The 17,772-nt window shown below is 53.1% G+C and overlaps 2 protein-coding genes across 4 annotated transcripts in view; one reads left to right on the forward strand and one right to left on the reverse strand.

The window, feature by feature from the left end:
* Positions 1-6,177: 6,177 nt before the first annotated feature.
* On the forward strand, positions 6,178-11,834 carry GALK1 (galactokinase 1). The gene is made up of 8 exons (XM_006869673.1): positions 6,178-6,363; positions 7,707-7,896; positions 8,366-8,485; positions 8,655-8,790; positions 8,917-9,098; positions 11,284-11,434; positions 11,515-11,677; positions 11,763-11,834. Exons 1-8 carry the CDS (start codon positions 6,199-6,201, stop codon positions 11,832-11,834), a joined length of 1,179 nt encoding a protein of 392 aa, XP_006869735.1. The 5' UTR covers positions 6,178-6,198.
* A 573-nt stretch (positions 11,835-12,407) lies between these two features.
* Positions 12,408-17,772, reverse strand: part of ITGB4 (integrin, beta 4) — a 31,185-nt gene continuing 25,820 nt past the window's right edge. Inside the window, exons 30-39 of one of the 3 annotated variants that reach the window (XM_006869573.1) lie at positions 17,292-17,474; positions 17,075-17,206; positions 14,815-15,045; positions 14,560-14,709; positions 14,014-14,163; positions 13,383-13,571; positions 13,100-13,255; positions 12,851-13,015; positions 12,647-12,754; positions 12,408-12,547 (exon numbers count right to left, since the gene is read on the reverse strand). In XM_006869573.1, the coding sequence (XP_006869635.1) occupies positions 12,408-12,547; positions 12,647-12,754; positions 12,851-13,015; positions 13,100-13,255; positions 13,383-13,571; positions 14,014-14,163; positions 14,560-14,709; positions 14,815-15,045; positions 17,075-17,206; positions 17,292-17,474 (1,604 nt within the window). Of the gene's footprint in view, positions 12,548-12,646; positions 12,755-12,850; positions 13,016-13,099; positions 13,256-13,382; positions 13,572-14,013; positions 14,164-14,559; positions 14,710-14,814; positions 15,046-15,396; positions 15,610-17,074; positions 17,207-17,291; positions 17,475-17,772 lie in introns of all 3 variants that reach the window. The other 2 variants (XM_006869572.1, XM_006869574.1) reach the window with 2 other exon arrangements.

Here is a 17,772-nt window from a genome sequence, read left to right on the forward strand (position 1 = left end):
CCAGTGTCTTGTTTCGTTTTGTCACAAACTTAGGGTGACCTCATTTATGTCAGAGGAGTCCTGGTGTGGCATTGTAGGTTAATGCGCTGGACTGCAAGGTCAGTTTGAACTGCAAGGTTGGCAGTTCAAACTCACTAGTCGCTCCTCAGAAACCCTATATAGGTTCCTTATGAGTTGGAACCGACTCAGTGGGATGGCACTTAACAACAACCATATGGATGTCAGAGAAAACGTCTGCTCTACTCCAATAGGGTCTGCAATGCGTAGAGTTTCAGATATCGATCACCACCAGGCCTTTCTTCAAGGTACCTCTGGGTGGATTCAAACCTTCAACCTTTAGATTAGCAGGTGAGTGCGTTAACCATTTACATTATACACACCCACAACCACCTACCTACTCAGTTCCGACTCAGAGACCTTTAGGGATTCTAAGACTATAAATCCTTATAGGAACAGTTCTACTGTGTCACATGGGTCATTATAAACCAAAAGAGACTTGGTGGAACTTGACAGCAACAGTACTTGAACTAGAAAATGGGTAAACTAGTGTGGCCTGTGGGTCAAATCATGCTGTTTTTGTAAATAAAGTTTTATTAGAACACAGCCACGTTCATTTGCTTATGGATGCAGAGTTGAGTAGTTCTAACAAAGACTGTTGGGCTCTCTGACCCCTTGAGAAATGTTTGGATTAGACTAGACCTGGACCAGTTGTGAACTTCTACTCTTACCTTGTCGCTTCCTTCCTCCCCAGCCCTGCAATGCCTCCACTTGTGCAACTGCCCACCTTTTTCCACATGTACTGGATTCGTTTTGCCCATTTAAAAATTGGTTTATTTGTCTTGTTTCTTGATGAGTTGTATGAGTTCTTTGCATATTCTGGATCTAAGTCCCTTGACAGGTATATGATTTGCAAATATTTTCTACCATTCTGTGGGTCCTTTCATTTTTTTTTCTTTCTTTCTTTTTTTTAATGTTTTATTGTGAATTATAGGATAGTTTACATGAGAGAACTTTAGTTTTACATTCATTCCATCGTATATCATTTAATTGCCATGGTTCCAATCCCCTCCATGCATCATCAACCAACCAAAGGGTATACCCTAGAAACCCGCCCCCTATACTCCCCCCTTCCCCCCCAGTTTTCAGCCCACAGTCCCTCTGCCTCTCTGGAGCCAAAGTCCTCAGCCCCTTCATCACGCCACGTCATCGTCTCTGTCTCTATCTCAGGCATCTCTGTTTCTCTGGGTAGGGTCCTGCTCTCGGCTCTTCTGCGTTGATGGTCCTAGAGACCTCCGCTCCTAGACTGGAGAATTAATCACTCCTTTCCTTGCTACAAAATATCTACCTTTGCATTTCCAACCCTCATTATCAGTCCTGATAACCATTATTCGCTACAGTATCACAAGCTACCCATCTGTATTTCATTTCATCAGCTCCGCCTAGACAGATTGGATAGTACTCACTGGAGATTCTGCCTTCCTCCATGCCCCTAGCTCTAGGTTCCCTCTTGAAACTTGTAAGCCAGTCACTTCTTGCCTTTGTAGTCTCTCCCCCCCCCGCCCCCCCGCCACTGGGGTGTCCAATGTCCAAGTTGCCCATCTCTGTCAACTCTGTGTGTGGAGGGGGTGGGAATGTTTCTTGCCGTAAGGATTTGTTCCTTCTTTTGAGTCACTACATCTGTAGGTGTAGGTCAAGTTCATCAGATTGTATCAGATCACTCTTTTTTTTTTCCTCTTCTTTCTTCTCCTGGTTGAGCTCTGATTATCCAGTCATCTGGTCCAGGTCACGTGGGTACCATCTGCAAGTGTGGGTGTTCCTGTGCACATGCCCTCTCTTCCCGTCAGCCGGTAGCTCCACTCTCCACTCGAGTCCTCCGTGGACACGCCACTGACTCTGGGCCCAAGAGTCCCCAGGTCTCCTTACACTGCTTGCCAACCAGGTCCCCAACTGGGTCCACAGAAGCCCACCGAACATTGTAAGGGCTTAGCTTGCCGCTTCATTACTGCTTTTACCCCACTTCCCCCTATCGGTGATGCATGTGGTCACCAATCAGAGCATGTATTTCCATTGAGTCTTAGTCTTGGAAGGGGGTTTGCATTGAGGGGACCCGACCACTTGCCTTGATGTTTCCTGGGGATCCTTTCATTTTCTTGATGATGTTCTTTGATGCACAAAGTATTTCATTTTGATGAAGATAATTTTATCCATTTTTCTTCTGTTGCTTGTGGTTTTGGTATACTGTCTTTAAAAAGTACCACCTATGCAAAGTCAGTTTGAACCACAAGGTCAGTGGTTCAATCTCACCAGCTGCTCCTTGGAAACCCTACACGGGGTCACTATGGGTCAGAACTGACTCAATGACACTTAACAACACCACCAACGGACAAGGTCACAAAGAGTTAACCTTATCTTTTCTTCTAGGAGTTTTCAGAGCTGCCTTTTAAATATTTTTTATTTTGTTGTTTTTGAAAATATACACAGCAAAGTGTATACCAATTGCCACAGTTTCCTACATTTACAATTCAGAGACACTGATTACATTGCTATCCAATCATTCTCACCCTCCTGTTCCTGAATTGTTACTCCCTTAGTCACAGAAAGTATGAGAGAGATGATGTCTCATCATCCTGCCTTCTAAGGCTGTTGTTCTTCCAACATTCACTGCTTCCCCTGGTTGTTGCTAAATGCCCTAGAGTTGGTTCTGACTCATGCTAGAGTCTGTTTAGGGTTTCTGAGGGGTGGCTGGTGAGCTTGAACCGCTAACTTTGCAGTTCAAACCAACCTTGCAGTCCAGTGCATTAACCTGCAGTGCCACACCAGGACTTACTACTTCCCCTATTTACATAAATTCACTGCTTCCTAAGGTTCCCATCTAACCTTCTGAGTTGCTATTGTCATTTGATCCCATATACAGAGAGAGTAGTTAAGATAGAAGACAACTTAAGACAGATCCTTTTTCACTAGAAAAGCTAAAACTATTATTTGGTTTTAAGAAGATTTCAGAGTGTATTTTTGATTTAAGGTTTAAAGATTATCTCAGGCGATAGTGTCAAAGGTTCGCCCAGGAAACATCAAGGCAAGTGGTTGGGTCCCCTCAATGCAAACCCCTTTCCAAGACTAAGACTCAACGGAAATACATGCTCTGATTGGTGACCACACGCATCGCCGTTAGGGGGAAATGGGGTAAAAACAGCAATGAAGCGGCAAGCTAAGCCCTACAATGTTCGGTGGGCTTCTGTGGACCCAGATGGGGACCTGGTTGGCCAGCAGTGTGGGGAGACCTGGGGACTCCTGGGCCCAGAGTCAATGGCGTGGCCACAGAGGACTAGAGTGGAGAGTGAAGCTACCAGCTGATAGGAAGAGATGGCATACACACAAGAACACCCACACTTGCAGATGGTACCCACGTGACCTGGCCCAGATGAATGGATGATCAGAACTCAACCAGGAGAAGAAAGAAGAGGGGAAAAAAAGAGTGATCTGATACAATTTGAAGCCATAAAGGGTTACTATGAATCGGAACCGACTCAACAGCACACAACATTAACAACAACCATTCAGATATGGTCCATCTCTCCTTCCTTCTAGTCTGTATAGTCTGGCAGCTCCGTTGAAACTGGTCCACCATGAATGTTCCTGCTGACATTTAAAACACCAGTGGCATAGCTTTCAGCATCACGGCAACCCATAAGCCACTATGGCACGACAGACTGACAAATGAGTGGTAGTCCAGTTGAATGTTATGGTTGTTAAGCACCATGGAATCGGTTCCGATTCAGAGTGACCCTGCACAGGGTTTCCGAGGCTGTAAATCTTTATGGGAGCAGAACGCCTCATCTTTCTCCCATAGAACTGCTGGTAGTTTTGAACTGCCGACCTTGAGGCTAGCAGCCCAATTTGTAAGCACTACGCTACCAGAGCTCCTTAATCTAGGTGAATAGAGACCAATTATTGTGGCTTGGATGACCACTTGCAAGCTTTTAAGACCCCAGTCACTTCAAAACAAAGTAGGAGGTAGAATAGAAGCAGTAACCACATTATTAGGCCAATTAACTGGTATGTCCCATGAAACCATGACCCTAAACCAAGGAACCAAATCCCGTAAACTTTTTAGTTGTACATAAGCAGCCTCCACAGTTACTCCTTTCTTTCTCGTCATTGTTGTAAATATATATACCACACAACTTTTGCCAATTCAACTTTTTACAGGTGTACAATGTATTGACAGAAATTACAATAATTGGATGTACCACTCTACCCTAAATCAGTGTGGTTTTCAGAGCTGTTTTTTGAATGCATTTCCCCATTCTTTGGGCAAACTCCTGAGCAGACCCTAAGCTACACATTTCCCCACAAACCCTCCACCCTAATCCCTGAGGCTGTTGACATTTTAGTACCTTCTGCCGTATCAGCTCCAAGTTTCATACTGGGTGGGCAGCTATGGACAGATATCCAGACAGGGCTTAAGGCCAGCCTTGAAGGTTCAGGATACAGATTGGCAAGAGAGGTGACAAATGGCAAACTCCGGGCATGAGGCCATGCCTCTGAGACTAAGGCTCCTGGCCGAGGAAACACCTGCTGGGGCCAAATGTTCAATGTCCTTTGGTCCCTGGTGGAGGGATTGGGCTCATTACTGACCACTCTCAGTCTACCATTGCAAGAAGCTGTAATAATGAGTCCAGCCCAGACAGGGAGCCTGGTCACAGCCACACTTAGGCTTCCTTGTCTCTACTTATACCGAGTGGCAGGCCATGCTCTTTAAGACCCATGGTCAGAGCTTGGTGGTTGGTCATAGCTGCATGGTCCTGAGGACTTCCTGTGTGCTGTCGAGTTGATGCTGACCCACAGAGACCCTATAGGACAGAACTGCCCCTTAATGTTGGGGTGGACCCATGTCACAGCTTTTAACAATGGAAGACTGAAAGTGGGTGGCAGTAGCCAATAGTGAGCCCAGTCCCTCCTCCAGGGACCTACTGCAGCTGCCAAGGGAGGCTGAGCACTTGGCCCCAGCAGGTGTTTCCTCAGTCCTGGAGCCAGGGTCACAGAGGCCTGATCTCAAACCCCTTGGTGCTTTCTAGGCTGTGATCCTTACACGAGCAAATTGCTAGGCTTTTTCTCCCCGAAGCTGCTGGTGAATTCCAGCCTCTCATCCTTCTGCAAGCGGCCAAGTTCTTAACCATTGTATCACCAGTCTTGTTGTTGCTATAGTTCCTTCGAATAGATCCTGACACATAGCGACTCTGTGTAGGGTTTCCAATGAGCGGCTGATGGGTTTGAACCATCAACTTCACTGTTAACAGTCCAGTGTGTTTATCCTACAGTGTCATGTCACCCCAGAATTCTATTACTAGCAATTGTGACAATGGGTCCACCCCAGACAAGGAGCCTGTGAGAAAGTGACTCCCTAGTCACTACCCACAGGTCTTAGAAGACTCTTTTGGGAAGCCCAGGTTCGCTAGACGCTAGTCCTAGTAGTTTGGCTGCATGCGCGTGCGCATTGGGGGTGGGGGTGTCGAGTGGGGAACGGGCATATACAAGAGTACTTACTAGGACCGGTAGATGGGCAGCTCAAGCTTCCGAGTGCTACTCAAGGCCATACCCACTGGCGGGCATCCAGAAGACATTATGTGGCAGGACAGAGCAAGACACTGGGCCCAAGCCCTCATTCTTCTTTCATCCGCGTTGGAGTGGGTGTAGATTCCCACCCTATGTACCTTACAGCAATTACCACTTAACCAATTCAACTTTTAACAGGGGTACAAATTATTGATAGCCATTACAATAACGGCTGGACCACCCTACCCTTAATCAATGCGGTTTTCAGAGCTGTCTTTTGAATGTAGTTTCCCACTCTTTGGGCAAACTCCTGAGCAGACCCCAATCTACCCACCTCTCCACAATGCCCCCCACCCTAATCCCAGAGGCTGCTGGCAATTGAGTCCCTTCTGCAAACGGTTCCTACAGGAAGGAGTCCTCGGGGGCGGAGCCACCTGGGATCGTGGGGCGGGGTCTGAGAGGAGGCGAGTTCAGATTGCCCGCCCCTTCTCCGCTCCGTCGGGCACGAAGCGCGCGCGCAGGGCTGGCGTGTCCTCGGGAGCGAGGGTGGCGCGTGCAGGAATGTGCGTCGCCTGCTGCCGTGGCCCCGCCCCAAGCATCCAGGGCCCACCAGAGTCGAGCTGCACGCGGCTATAGAGCGTTATGGCTGCTGCGAGTCGGCCCGAAGTCGCCGAGCTGCTGATCGAGGCCCGGAGGGCTTTCCGGGAGGAGTTCGGTGCCGAGCCGGAGCTGGCTGTCTCGGCGCCGGGCCGCGTCAACCTCATCGGGGAGCACACGGACTACAACCAGGGCCTGGTGTTGCCCATGGTGAGGGGCTGCAAGGGACCCCAGAGCTTGCTGTCCTGGCCATCTATGTGGCTATGATCAGGGCTCACGGAGACGGATTCCCTCCTTGTAGAATGCTGGGCGGGCAGCACCGAACTTCTCGTCCTGTTAGCGTGAGGAGCACTTGGGGGAGAGGCAGCTTGAAACCCAGGAGGAAGGAGCCTGGGAGTGGGTGTGCAGATTTCTCTCCTTGTAGTTTCCCTGTGACTTACGTGTTCTCATCATTCTCTTGGGAGCACGCTGGCCTCCAAGTGTGAGCTGGATTCCCCGTGCAGAAATGGGCGTCCAGACCTCTGGCCTGCTCTGAGACTTCTGATTCAGTCGGATCAGTTTACGAAGCTGGAAACTGAGGCCCAGAGAGGGCGAGTGACCTACTCAAGGTCACACAGCCGGCACTTAGGGAACTTTAGTTAAGTTTCTTCTCACCCTGGGACTCTTTCCACCCCACTGCCAGCGTTGGGTTGTTGCCAAACCGAATCGAGGGTTTGCTGCCTGTCACTGTGGTCAATCACAGAGACGGGGAGAGATCCAATCCAAGCTTTATTAACAGAAAGCCAGCAGTCTGGAGGACGGAGAGAATCATTTCTCAAGATCGTCCTGTCCATTATGAAGGGCAGACACATTATATAGAGTAAGTTACATTTGGATGTACGCTTAATCTATCTTAACATCAAGATAACATTCTTTGGGAAAGGAAAGCAATAAATCAATAAACTTCCTCAAACATTTTACCTTTAGGGTCTCAGCTGCTTAATTCCTGAGATAATTATCTGGATGGGTTTAAGCACATCCTAGTCTTCTTGTCTGGTTCTCCTTCTAGGACCATTAGGTCATTTTAGCCAACTTATAAACGTCATTTGCAGGGTCCTCGTTTGAGACCTAATGACTAAACTGACTCCATTTTGTTTAGGTCGTAAATCCACACTCCCAGGGTCACCATGAGTCAGAATAAACGGGGCTGGAGTGAGTTTGGTTTTATTTTGGGTGAAGGTCAAGCAAGTACATCCAAGGCTCTCCTCAAATGAGAAGGCACAGGGTTTCTCCTCTCCTCTTTCCCTTTGTGCTCTCCTCCTCATCCCACAGACTGGAGCCTATGCTTACTTCAGAGTCCAGAGTCCAGGCCTGCTCTCAGTCCACTGTTGGCCTGCCCCTGAATTCCTAGGAGGCGGGGCTCCAGCCCCAAGGCCAGCTCAGTATCCTACTCTTCCCCACCACTCCCATCCACTCCTTGAATCTGGAGTTCAGTGCAGGGCAAGGTGGAGCCTGTCCCTCACAATCTTGGCTGGACTGGGTAGTATTGGATTGGCTAATCCCTCTCCTGCTAGGCACTGGAACTTAAGACTGTGATGCTGGGCAGCCCGCGGACAGATGGACTTGTCTCCCTTCTTACCACCTCTGAGGATGCTGATGAGCCCAGGAGGCTGCAGTTCCCGCTGCCCACGGCCCAACGGTCACTAGAGCCTGGGACACCCAGTTGGGCCAATTATGTCAAGGGGGTGATTCAGCACTATCCAGGTATGGGCCAGCTGTGCCATCTCTCAGTAGTGTGATTCATTAGCTCATCTAGTCCATAGGAGGCAGTGGTGGTGGTTGTGTGCCATGGAATCGGCTCTCGTAGAGTGTTTCTGAGGCTATAAATCTTTATGGGAGCAGAAATCCTCATCTTTCTCTCGCAGACCAGCTGGTAGTTACAAACTGTTGACCTTGAGGTTGGCAGCCCAACTCATAATCACTACGCTCCCATTTTACAGATGAGGAAATTGATGCCCTAGGTTTCTCATTATATGATTCCAGCCCTAGCCTGTTGGTGTCTAGAGCCCTAAACTAGCAGGAAGACAATGTCTGAGGAACCACAGAGGGTGGGAGATGGATCGAGGCAGTTGGCCCCGTGGCTTAGCAGTTTCTGACCTCTGACAGGCCTCATGCCCTTCTGGTACCCATCCTAGGCAGCCCCTTTCACCATCACCCACTTTTTCCCCTGCAGCTGGCCCCCTCCCTGGCTTCAATGCAGTGGTGGTCAGTTCAGTGCCCCTGGGGGGTGGCCTCTCCAGCTCAGCGTCCCTGGAAGTGGCTACATACACCTTCCTCCAACAGCTCTGCCCAGGTACATCCCCCCAACCCAACCCTCTTTCTGAGGTCTGGGGTCAGCAATTCTTCCCCTACTTCTGTTTCAGGAAGTGGTGGGAATCTCCCTGGAGCTACTGCTATCCCCCCTTCCTACCCCGTCCCTCCCAGGCCCCAGCTTTCCCACCCCACCCCGCTCTGTACCGCAGACTCAGGGGCAGTAGCTGCCAGGGCCCAGGTGTGTCAGCGGGCCGAGCACAGCTTCGCAGGGGTGCCCTGTGGCATCATGGACCAGCTCATCGCTCTGATGGGGCAGAAGGGTCACGCGCTGCTCATTGACTGCAGGTCAGGGCCACCCCCCTTGTCCCCTCCTGCCTCATAATCAGGAGCTCCTAGGCAGTGTGAGTTCACTGTCCAGTGTGGCAAGCAGACACTTGTTTTTTCCATCTTCGCATTCCGTCTCTACCTCAGGTCCCTGGAGACAACCTTGGTGCCGCTGTTGGACCCCAAGCTGGCTGTGCTCATCACCAACTCCAATGTCCGACACTCACTGGGCTCCAGTGAGTATCCGCTGCGGCGGCGCCAGTGTGAGGAGGTGGCCGAGGCACTGGGCAAGAAAAGCCTCCGGGAGGTGCAGCTGGAAGAACTCGAGGGTGAGACTGGCCAGGTGGACTGTCCTGGAGGTGGGCGGGGACCTTACTTCTGCCTTGGTGTGGCCCTTGACCCTCCAGGGACCACCTGCTGTGCTCTACTCCCAAACATTGCAAACCCAGGACTCTAAGCAGGGCTGAGCTACTTGAAATCTTGTTGGTATTTTTCTGAGAAGAGAATTAGGTTTCCATTGTGAAAGATACAAAAAAGTACAAAGAAGAAAACAATATGCTATAGGGCCATCACCTAGAAGTTGCTACTGTGGAAATCTTATTGTAGATTTCCTTTCACTTACATCTCAAAGTTCCATATTGAGTACATGCATACTCTCACCTGCCCCTCTCTGCCCCACCACCACCTGGCTTTTTAAAAACTTTACATTTTCTCAATTATTTTTTTTATGTTACGAAAGGTTTGTCACTGACATGATTTTTTTTTTAAGGAATATAATCTTTCAGCATACAGGGGTACCATACTATAAGCCATCTGCTGCGATCACACCCAGTCCTTGGATGGGCTTTATCCTTTCTGCATTCATCCTTTTCTTACAATTCATCCCCTAGGAGTAGGATTCTTATTGTTAAAAGATAGCAGTATTCCTGAGGTTCCTGCTACACATGGTCACGAAGGTTGTAGTTATTTGACAAGATTCTCTAAGGCCTGATGGATACGAATTTATTTCATTCTCATATAGCTCTCTAGACCAGGTACACATCTTGTCCATCCCTGGGGAATTTATGGGAAGTGGCGGAGATGAGCTTTAAGCTCAGGCCAACCAGCTCGAGCCCACACTAGGAACCAACATGTGGCACTGCCCACTCTGGGTGTTGCGCCCTCCCTGCCACTGTGGATGTGCCCCGCTCAGGGACACCAGCCAGTCAGAGGGATCCTGGTGGTGTAGTGGGTTAAGTGCTGAGATGCTAACCTCAAGGCTGGCTATTTGAGCCCACCAGAAAGATGAGGCAGTCTGTTCCCATAAAGACTGACAGTCTCGGAAACCCTAAGGTGTAGTTCCGCTCTGCCCTATAGGGTGGTTTTGAGTGGAAATTGACTGGAGGGAATCGGCTTAGAGCTTGGGTCAGCCTGAGGGCCCATCTGTCCTACCCTTGGTGAATATCACCTTCTCCCAGGCCTGCTCTTTGCTCTGTACAGATGACCTTGGCCGAGGTTTTCACACTTGAATTCTTTCAAGCTGCTTCCCCTCTAAACCCCCAGCCCATGCTTTTCATTCCTCTGCGTGCTCCCCACTTCCAGAGTCCTGCTCAGAAGTCCCACCCCCTCTTGCACTTCTTCCTTCCTGTTCTCTGCTTGTCCCTTCTCTGCTGCCTTCGTCATGAGACACATTCTGTTTTTTCCTTTCCTAAAAGTCTGCTTTTTTTTCTGTCACTTTCTTCTGGGAGAGTCCACCGTGTTTCCCCCACTTCCTCATCTTACCCATTTCCTAATTCTCTCACCCATGACACCACGCTCTGGGCTGGCCATTGGCTTCCCAACACCAACCTCACTGAATTAAACTCAGACCCTGATGATCTTGGCCCCATTGCCTCCCACTTTTCTGTAGCAACCAGATTGACTTGCTTATTTCTCCATTTGCTCTGATATGCCCCCTGACTGCCTCCTTGGCATACAGCAAAAGCTCCCACTGGTCCACTAAAGCCTCAGACCCGCATCTCTGGCCCCTGTTCTCCAGGGTGTAGTCCTGCCTGTCCACCTGGGTGTCCCACAACCCTCTAAACGCCCTGACTCTCCCATTTCTGTTCCTTTTTCACCCTTGTTTCTGTTTGAAACCTCAGGAGTCAGCCTGGGCTGTTACTGTCTCCTCAGATATCCCTGGTCCTGCAAGGCTCCACTGATTCTCCAGTGTAATGTCAGAACTTTTCTGTCCTATCCTGAGGCAGGACAGTGTCCCACCTACCCTAGAAGCACTTGTAGAGCCTGGGCCTTAAATGACTGTTGAGCACCTGTGCTGTGCCAGGCACCCTGCTGGATAGGTTTCCCATTTCACCTTGAAGGAGCCCAGTCACCTGCTTAGGGTTCCACCTGTGACTCAGACCCATATTTAGAGCCAGAGCTTAGAGCTTGCCTTGGAGGTTGGTCTTGAGCCCTGGGCCTGCCACATCCCTTCACTAGGTAAGTGATCAACCAGGGGCAATGGAAAAGGATCGTCTACCTCCCTTTCCTCCCCAGCTGGTAAAGAGCTGGTGAGCAAGGAGGGTTTTCGGCGGGCGCGGCATGTTGTGGGTGAGATCCGGCGCACTGCCCAGGCTGCGGATGCCCTGAGCCGTGGGGACTACCGTGCCTTTGGCCGACTCATGGTGGAGAGTCACAATTCGCTCAGGTAAGGCATCCGTCCCTCCCAGGCCTAGGCTGTCCTAGACCCACACATCCCAGGCTGGCCACTCCATGTCCTCATTGCAGGGATGACTACGAGGTAAGCTGCCCTGAGCTGGACCAACTGGTGGAGGCTGCACTGTGTGTACCCGGGGTTTACGGCAGCCGTATGACTGGGGGCGGCTTTGGTGGCTGCACGGTGACGCTGCTAGAGGCCACATCGGCATCCCGCACCATGCAGCACATTCAGGTGGGTGGTGCCCAGGCCTGAGAGGGCAAAGGACACATCAGTGGCTGGGGCTGGGATAGCTCAGACCCTCATATCCCTCCTACAGGAACAGTACAGCGGGACTGCCACCTTCTACCTCTCCCAGGCGGCTGACGGAGCCATGGTGCTGCCCTTGTGAGATGCTGCCCTAGATGGACGCACGGCAGGCACAGGGTCTGTCTAGGCTGCAGGTCAGCTCTGGCCTCTGGCACATGCTGACCACATCTGGGCGCTCAATAAACGTGTGCCTCTGACTGTGGTCCTGCCTGCTCTCGAGGTGTGTGTGCGTTTGGGTATCATAGAGGGTGGGTATCAGAACCACCCCCTACTCAGGTGGTACCTCTTTAGCCCTGGAAGTCTGGATAGGGCAGAGAGCCAAGGAGTAGTAGCAAAATCTTTTATTAATTAAGTGCAGGACCAAGGCTGGCTCCTTGGCATGCAAGTCCCAACTCTTTGGTTACAAACAGGTTTAGGGATGACAGTGGAAAGGAGCAGTGGGCAACCAAGGGGGCTTCCAGGGCCTCTGCCCCCTTCATGTCACCAGAAGACACCTGGCCCCTGCTCTGCAGCTGAGGTGCTCACTCTAGGGAGGAAGCTGCCTGTGTGTGTATATGTGTGTGTGTTTGTCGGGGGGGGGTCTTGGCCCCACCCCCACAGTCCTAGGGGTAGAGTTGCTGAGACTTTGGAGAGCAGGAGGGTTTGGGCAGGGAGCTCAGGTCTGGTAGAACTGGTTGTCCACCTGTGTGTTGAGGGTCCCGCTGGTGGTCAGCGTCCGACTTACAAACTCCTGAGTTACGTGCCGTGTGAGGGAACCACCCACCTCCAGGTGCTGGGACCCCAGGGTCAGTCCATCTGCAGGAAAGGAGGCATTGAAGGGCCCTGGCTGGGTCTCTGTCCCTCCCTCTCTGTGAGTCCCCCTGAGGGAGCCAGGAGCCCCGGCCGGCTACTCACCCATTAAGGGCTTGGTACTGCTGGTGTGGGTGGTGGTGACGCTGCTGTATTCTCCTGGCAGTGAGTGCTGGAAGAGCCCCTGGTGGCTGCCCAGCTGCGGGAAGGGGCCTAGAGTGGGCAGAGAGGCCAGTCAGTGGATGGCGCCAGGAGGAGGCGTGGCCCATGGAAGAGCGGGGTTGCGGTGTGTCTGAAGCCTTGCCCTACCTCCATCCTGGGATTCGATGGTGATGATGCCCTCCCGTTCTGGTCCGAAGCCCCGTGTGGTCTTGGCCTGAACCTTGAACTTGTAGGGCACGTTCTCACTGAGGCCCGGCACTGTCAGCCGGCTCTCGGGGTTGTCTCCATCCACCACAAACGTGGTGGCTGGCCCTGAGCAGGGGAGACACGTTCAGACCCTATGGCCCTCATTTCCAGCGCCCCCCTACCCACCCACGCTCCAGGAGTGGGCAGCACCTCCTCCATGGGCCATCTCGCAGGTCACCAGATAGCCGAGGATGTCTCCGTTGGGCCGCCTCGGTCGTTCCCAGCTCAGCTGCAGTGAGTCTGGACTCAGTGCAGTGAATACCAGTGGGCCTGGTGCGCTGGGGGTGCTCAGGGTGAAGGTGGAGCCTGTGGGTGGAGGAGGCGTGTCTATGTTGGGGTTGGGACCCGAATGGGGGTATCTGTCTGGGTGGGGCACATGGTGAAGGTGGGGCTTGGGGAAGTTTCAATATGTTAGGGGATGAGGGTAGCTCACCTGGCAGGGGGCAGAGTGGACTCTGTGGGTGCACCTGCGATTCAATGGTGATGATGCCCTCACGCTCCGGGCCCCACCCCTCCTGGCTCTGGGCGCGCACGTGGAACACATAAGAGTGGTTAGGTAAGAGATCCTGAACGACCACCGACGTCTGGCTGGGGTTGGGGATGTTGAGCCGTTGCAGCTCGCCTGCGGGGGCAGAGTGGAACGGACAGTGGACCCCTTACCCAAGCTGCCACAAAGACTGGCGGTCACCGCAGGACCAGCTGTGATCAGCCTAGAGTTAGATATGTCTGGCTCACCACGGTACAAGGGATGAGTGAGGCCTGAAAGCCAATCATGTCCCCTCCAGACCCTGTGCCCTGTTAGGGACCTAGGTGTCCGCCCAGAGGTACCATTCCCAACTTTCCATAGGTATGGTATGTCTGGCCAGCTGGGGCTCTGGGTCTGAGGTCAATGGGCTCTTGTTTGGCAAAACCTAGCAGAGGAGATGACCCGGAGAGAGGTGCCCAGGGAAGTAGTTGAAGCACGGATAGAAGAGAGGGATCCCCTTAAAGGCTGGATAGGGATGTGTGCTTGTGTGTGGGGGCCCCCGCAGGACTGCCCCCATAGCCACACCAGGCACACTTACCACCATTAAGCAGCTGGTAGTCCACACTGTAGCCCAGAAGTGCCCTCTCACACTGCGGCTCCTGCCAGCTCACTTTCACAGACGTGGGCCCCAGGGCTGAGAACACCAGGCGGGTGGGGGTGTCTGGCACACCCACAACCGCACGGGATCCTAGGGGACCAGAGGCCTAAAGTCAGAGCACTGAAAGCAGGAGTCTCTGGGTGGAAGTTACTACCTGCCGGCCAGGCCACTCACTCACCCTGCAATACCCTGTCCAGGCCCCCCAGTACCTCCCGAATGTCCTCAGAGTGGGTGCGGGCCCTGCCTGTACCAAGAGAGGATAAGCTTCATGAGCCCCAACCTCAGTTGGCCTGGCCTGGATACCCCCAAAAGGGCGGAGGCTGTGTTAGGCATCAGCACTGATGGGATGGAGCAGGTGATTAGCCCCTGCAGGAAGACGGCCCTGTGGATGGGATGGAGGATGTGAAGGTGGTGGCTGCAATGAATGGGTGTTGTCAGATGGAGCAGTTCAGCCATGGAGATAGAGGGTGGCTACCCTTGCACTACCTGGGTCCCTAGAAGGTGCTGTTGGCTGCCCTGCCAGGATTATTGAACCCCCAAAGGGAGGCAGCCCCTTCACTTGAGCCCGATTCCGGACCCCCAAGGTCCAGGACAACGGAAGCCTGCTTCTCCCAGCTTCCCAGATGGGAGGGAGGCCTAGGGCAGGACAAAACAGAGTGAGGGGGGGTGTACACTGTGTGGTGTGTGCTGGAGACCGTAGGCTGCGGTCAGCAGAGTGGATGTGGGGCCTGGGGTGCTCACCGTGGGACGAGACAGAGGTGAGGGTGGAGTAGTCCCTGGGAAGTGTGGCTGAGTGCTCTGTGCGGGTCAGCGAGTGGTAGTCCCGGGTCAGGGTGGAGGACGTGCTCAGCACTCGGTGGGGAAGGTGTGGACTCAGGTGGGTGCCATACGCGACGGTGGCTGCAGTCAATCTGTGCAGGGAGTTGGCACTGCCCGGGAAGGCAAAGTCCATCCGCCCGTTCACCAGGTGCTCTGTGGGGGAGAGCAGGGTCAGCTGCAGGCCTGGGCCTTTGGCCCAGGATTGCCTTGACAAATACAGCCATCCTGCTTCAGTTCACCAGGGACAAAAGGCTTTGTGTCTGTGAGGAGTGTCGGTGTGGCAAAATCCCACACCTAGGAACAGCCCTGGCGGTTCCTGGCTTTGGGGCCTGCCTCCTAGGATGCCCACCATAGTGGCAGGCTGAGGTGCATTTGAGCTGGGGGAGGTTGCATGAGGGGATCTGCCTGATCCTCCTGATGCAGCCCACCCCAGGACCCCAGGAGCAGGTGCCAAGTGTGCCTAAGTGTGTGCGGTAGGGGCACGGCCCTGGAAAAGGCCATCACCTCCGGGGGGCCCAGGTGTCGTACTGCAGGACAGGCCACTGCCCCCCACACCCGCGGCGGCAGCGTCGTCGTCCCGGGACTCGGGGGACACCTCGGAGGAGCGCGCGCTGCTAACCGACAGGCGCGGGATGAACTCCGGGGGCAGCCGCCACGTGACGCGCCGCAGGTCCAGCTCCTCACCCAGCAGGGTTTCGAACTTCCAGCAGCCACCGCCTTGGGAACAACGAAGGGCTGCGTTGGCACCGCCGGCGGGCGGGCGGCTGCGCGAGGCGGGGCGGACGGACGGAGGTGGGTGGCGCTGCAACGAGGCCCATCCTTCAGGCTCACTAGGATCCAGGTGTGGGGAGCCCCAGGCAGGTGCGACCCTCAGCTTGGCCTAGCCTGAAGCTCTTTCCCTCTCCATGTGACCTACAGTGTGGCACCCAGGACAGACCCCTGGGAGTCGGTGCTTGCTCTGTGAGGTCTCCCTGAAGTCACTTCCAGGAACGGAGCCCTTTCCCTGTTGCCCTCCAAGGGCTGTTCCAGAAGGCCAGAGGTTCCACAGGTGCAGGATAGAGTTAGTAGGAGCAAAGCTTGGACTCCTGATTTAAACCAACTGTTCTTTCCTCAGACCGTCAACCAAACCCAATCCGCTGCCACCCAGTCAATTCTGCCTCAGAGCGACCCAGTAGGACAGTGGAGAACTGCCCCATAGGGTTTCTAAGCTGTAAATCTTTACAGAAGCAAACTTCCTCCCTCAGAGCAGCAGGTGAGTTTTAAACTGCTGACTTTCCAGTTAGCAGCTGCCCGCTTAACCGCTGTACTACCAGGGTTCATTCAGACCCCCCAAGCAGCTCTGTAAGGCTGAACACCAGTATGTGATCACTGAAGAAACTGGAGGCAGGAGAAATAAAGGTGCCCCAGAGGATTCTGACTCAGAGCATCTTGTGACTGGCATCCTATTTTACAGATCAGGAAACAGGCACAGAGAGTTTCAGAGGTTCATTGATGTCCCACACTGGGGCCAAAGCTAGTACAGAATTCACAAGGGTTTTTTCTACTATGTCGTGCTGGAACTCAAGAAAAGGAGGCACAAGGCTAATGTGCATGTTAGGGGGTGCGGTGAGGTGCAGGGGTGGCCCTATTGGTACCTGGCCACATGGCTGCTGAGGGGTTTCTGGGCCATGCCTGCCTCCTCCCACAGTAGCCTTGTCCTGCGTGTCCCATGAGCTCTGGAGCCACAAAGCTGTTGCTACCTGGGCCACGTGCATGAAGCCACATACATGGGAGCCTGTATGTATCTATCCTCAAGCACACATCTGTATGCCCTTATACATGGGCATGCACACCCCCGCCCATGGACTGTATCTGCCTGTATCCCCACTGCCAGTTACAGTGCTTACCAAATTGTAGACTCCCCTAATGTTTGCTGGAGCCCAAGTGGAGTAGTGGATTATGGGTTGGGCTGCTAACCGGAAGGTCACTAACTCGAGCCCACCAGTGGCTCCAAGGGAGTAAGATGCAGCAGTCTGCTACCGTAAAGATTACAGCCTTGGAAACCCTAGGGAGCAGCTCTCTGTCCTGTAAAGTCGCTCTGAATTGTATGTAGCTGACTCAATGGTAGTGACTTCTAGTGTTGACCACCATGCCCCTTTTGCTTTATCAGGACACCAATGACACGGGTCCCAGGCTCACTTACCAGTGTCGTCGGAGACACTTGGCCTCTGACTGCCTGTCGGGGAGCGCAGTACATCATCACTGTACATGAGGAAGCTGTCGTAGTCCTCCCCACTCTGGGCATCCACGATGGGAATGTCAGGGATGATGGGGACTGTGGGGTGGGAGGAGATGAACCTGGGCCCAGTTCCAGCCACCTGCTCTCCCCATCCACCCTGTGCCTCCTCACCCCCACTCACTGGACATGGGCCTATTGGGCTGGGTGGCCAGGTTGATGAAGGCCTCCCGCTCGGGTCCCCACCCTGCCCCATTGCGCGCTTTCACGGTATAACGGTAGGGTTGGGACTCCCGAAGGTTTTCAATGAGCAGCATCCGTCTCTTGGGACTGTCCACCAGCACCTTCTTCATGGGCCCGATGGGTTCTGGGGCAGAGAGAGAGCTTCAGAGGGGTGCCCCAGGTTTCCGCCTGACCTATCAGAACCACCCTGTAGGCCTGGATGGCTCCTAAGTAAGAACACAGCATCTGAGTGACAACCAGGCCTAGAGTCCAGTCGGCCCCGTTTCACCTCTACCCACTGGTAACGCATCCAAAGTGACTCCAAGTGAGGTTCACTCAAGAGGCATGGGCAGTCGAGGATGATATTTCATGCCCTGTGCCCCGCTGTCTACAACCAATTCCCAGTGGACTCTGTGGAGGAAGCAGAGGCAGGGGCTCTGAGT

Source organism: Chrysochloris asiatica, unplaced genomic scaffold, assembly GCF_000296735.1.
Source record: "Chrysochloris asiatica unplaced genomic scaffold, ChrAsi1.0 scaffold00132, whole genome shotgun sequence".
Lineage (NCBI taxonomy): Eukaryota > Metazoa > Chordata > Mammalia > Afrosoricida > Chrysochloridae > Chrysochloris > Chrysochloris asiatica.

What these genes read in the sequence shown, in the direction of transcription:
- GALK1 (XM_006869673.1), top strand. Translation starts at nt 6,199, where the DNA reads ATGGCTGCTGCGAGTCGGCCCGAAGTCGCCGAGCTGCTGATCGAGGCC. An exon ending in CCTCCAACAGCTCTGCCCAG is followed by an intron (nt 8,486 to 8,654) that starts GTACATCCCCCC and finishes TCTGTACCGCAG; the next exon opens with ACTCAGGGGCAGTAGCTGCC. An exon ending in GCGCTGCTCATTGACTGCAG is followed by an intron (nt 8,791 to 8,916) that starts GTCAGGGCCACC and finishes TCTCTACCTCAG; the next exon opens with GTCCCTGGAGACAACCTTGG.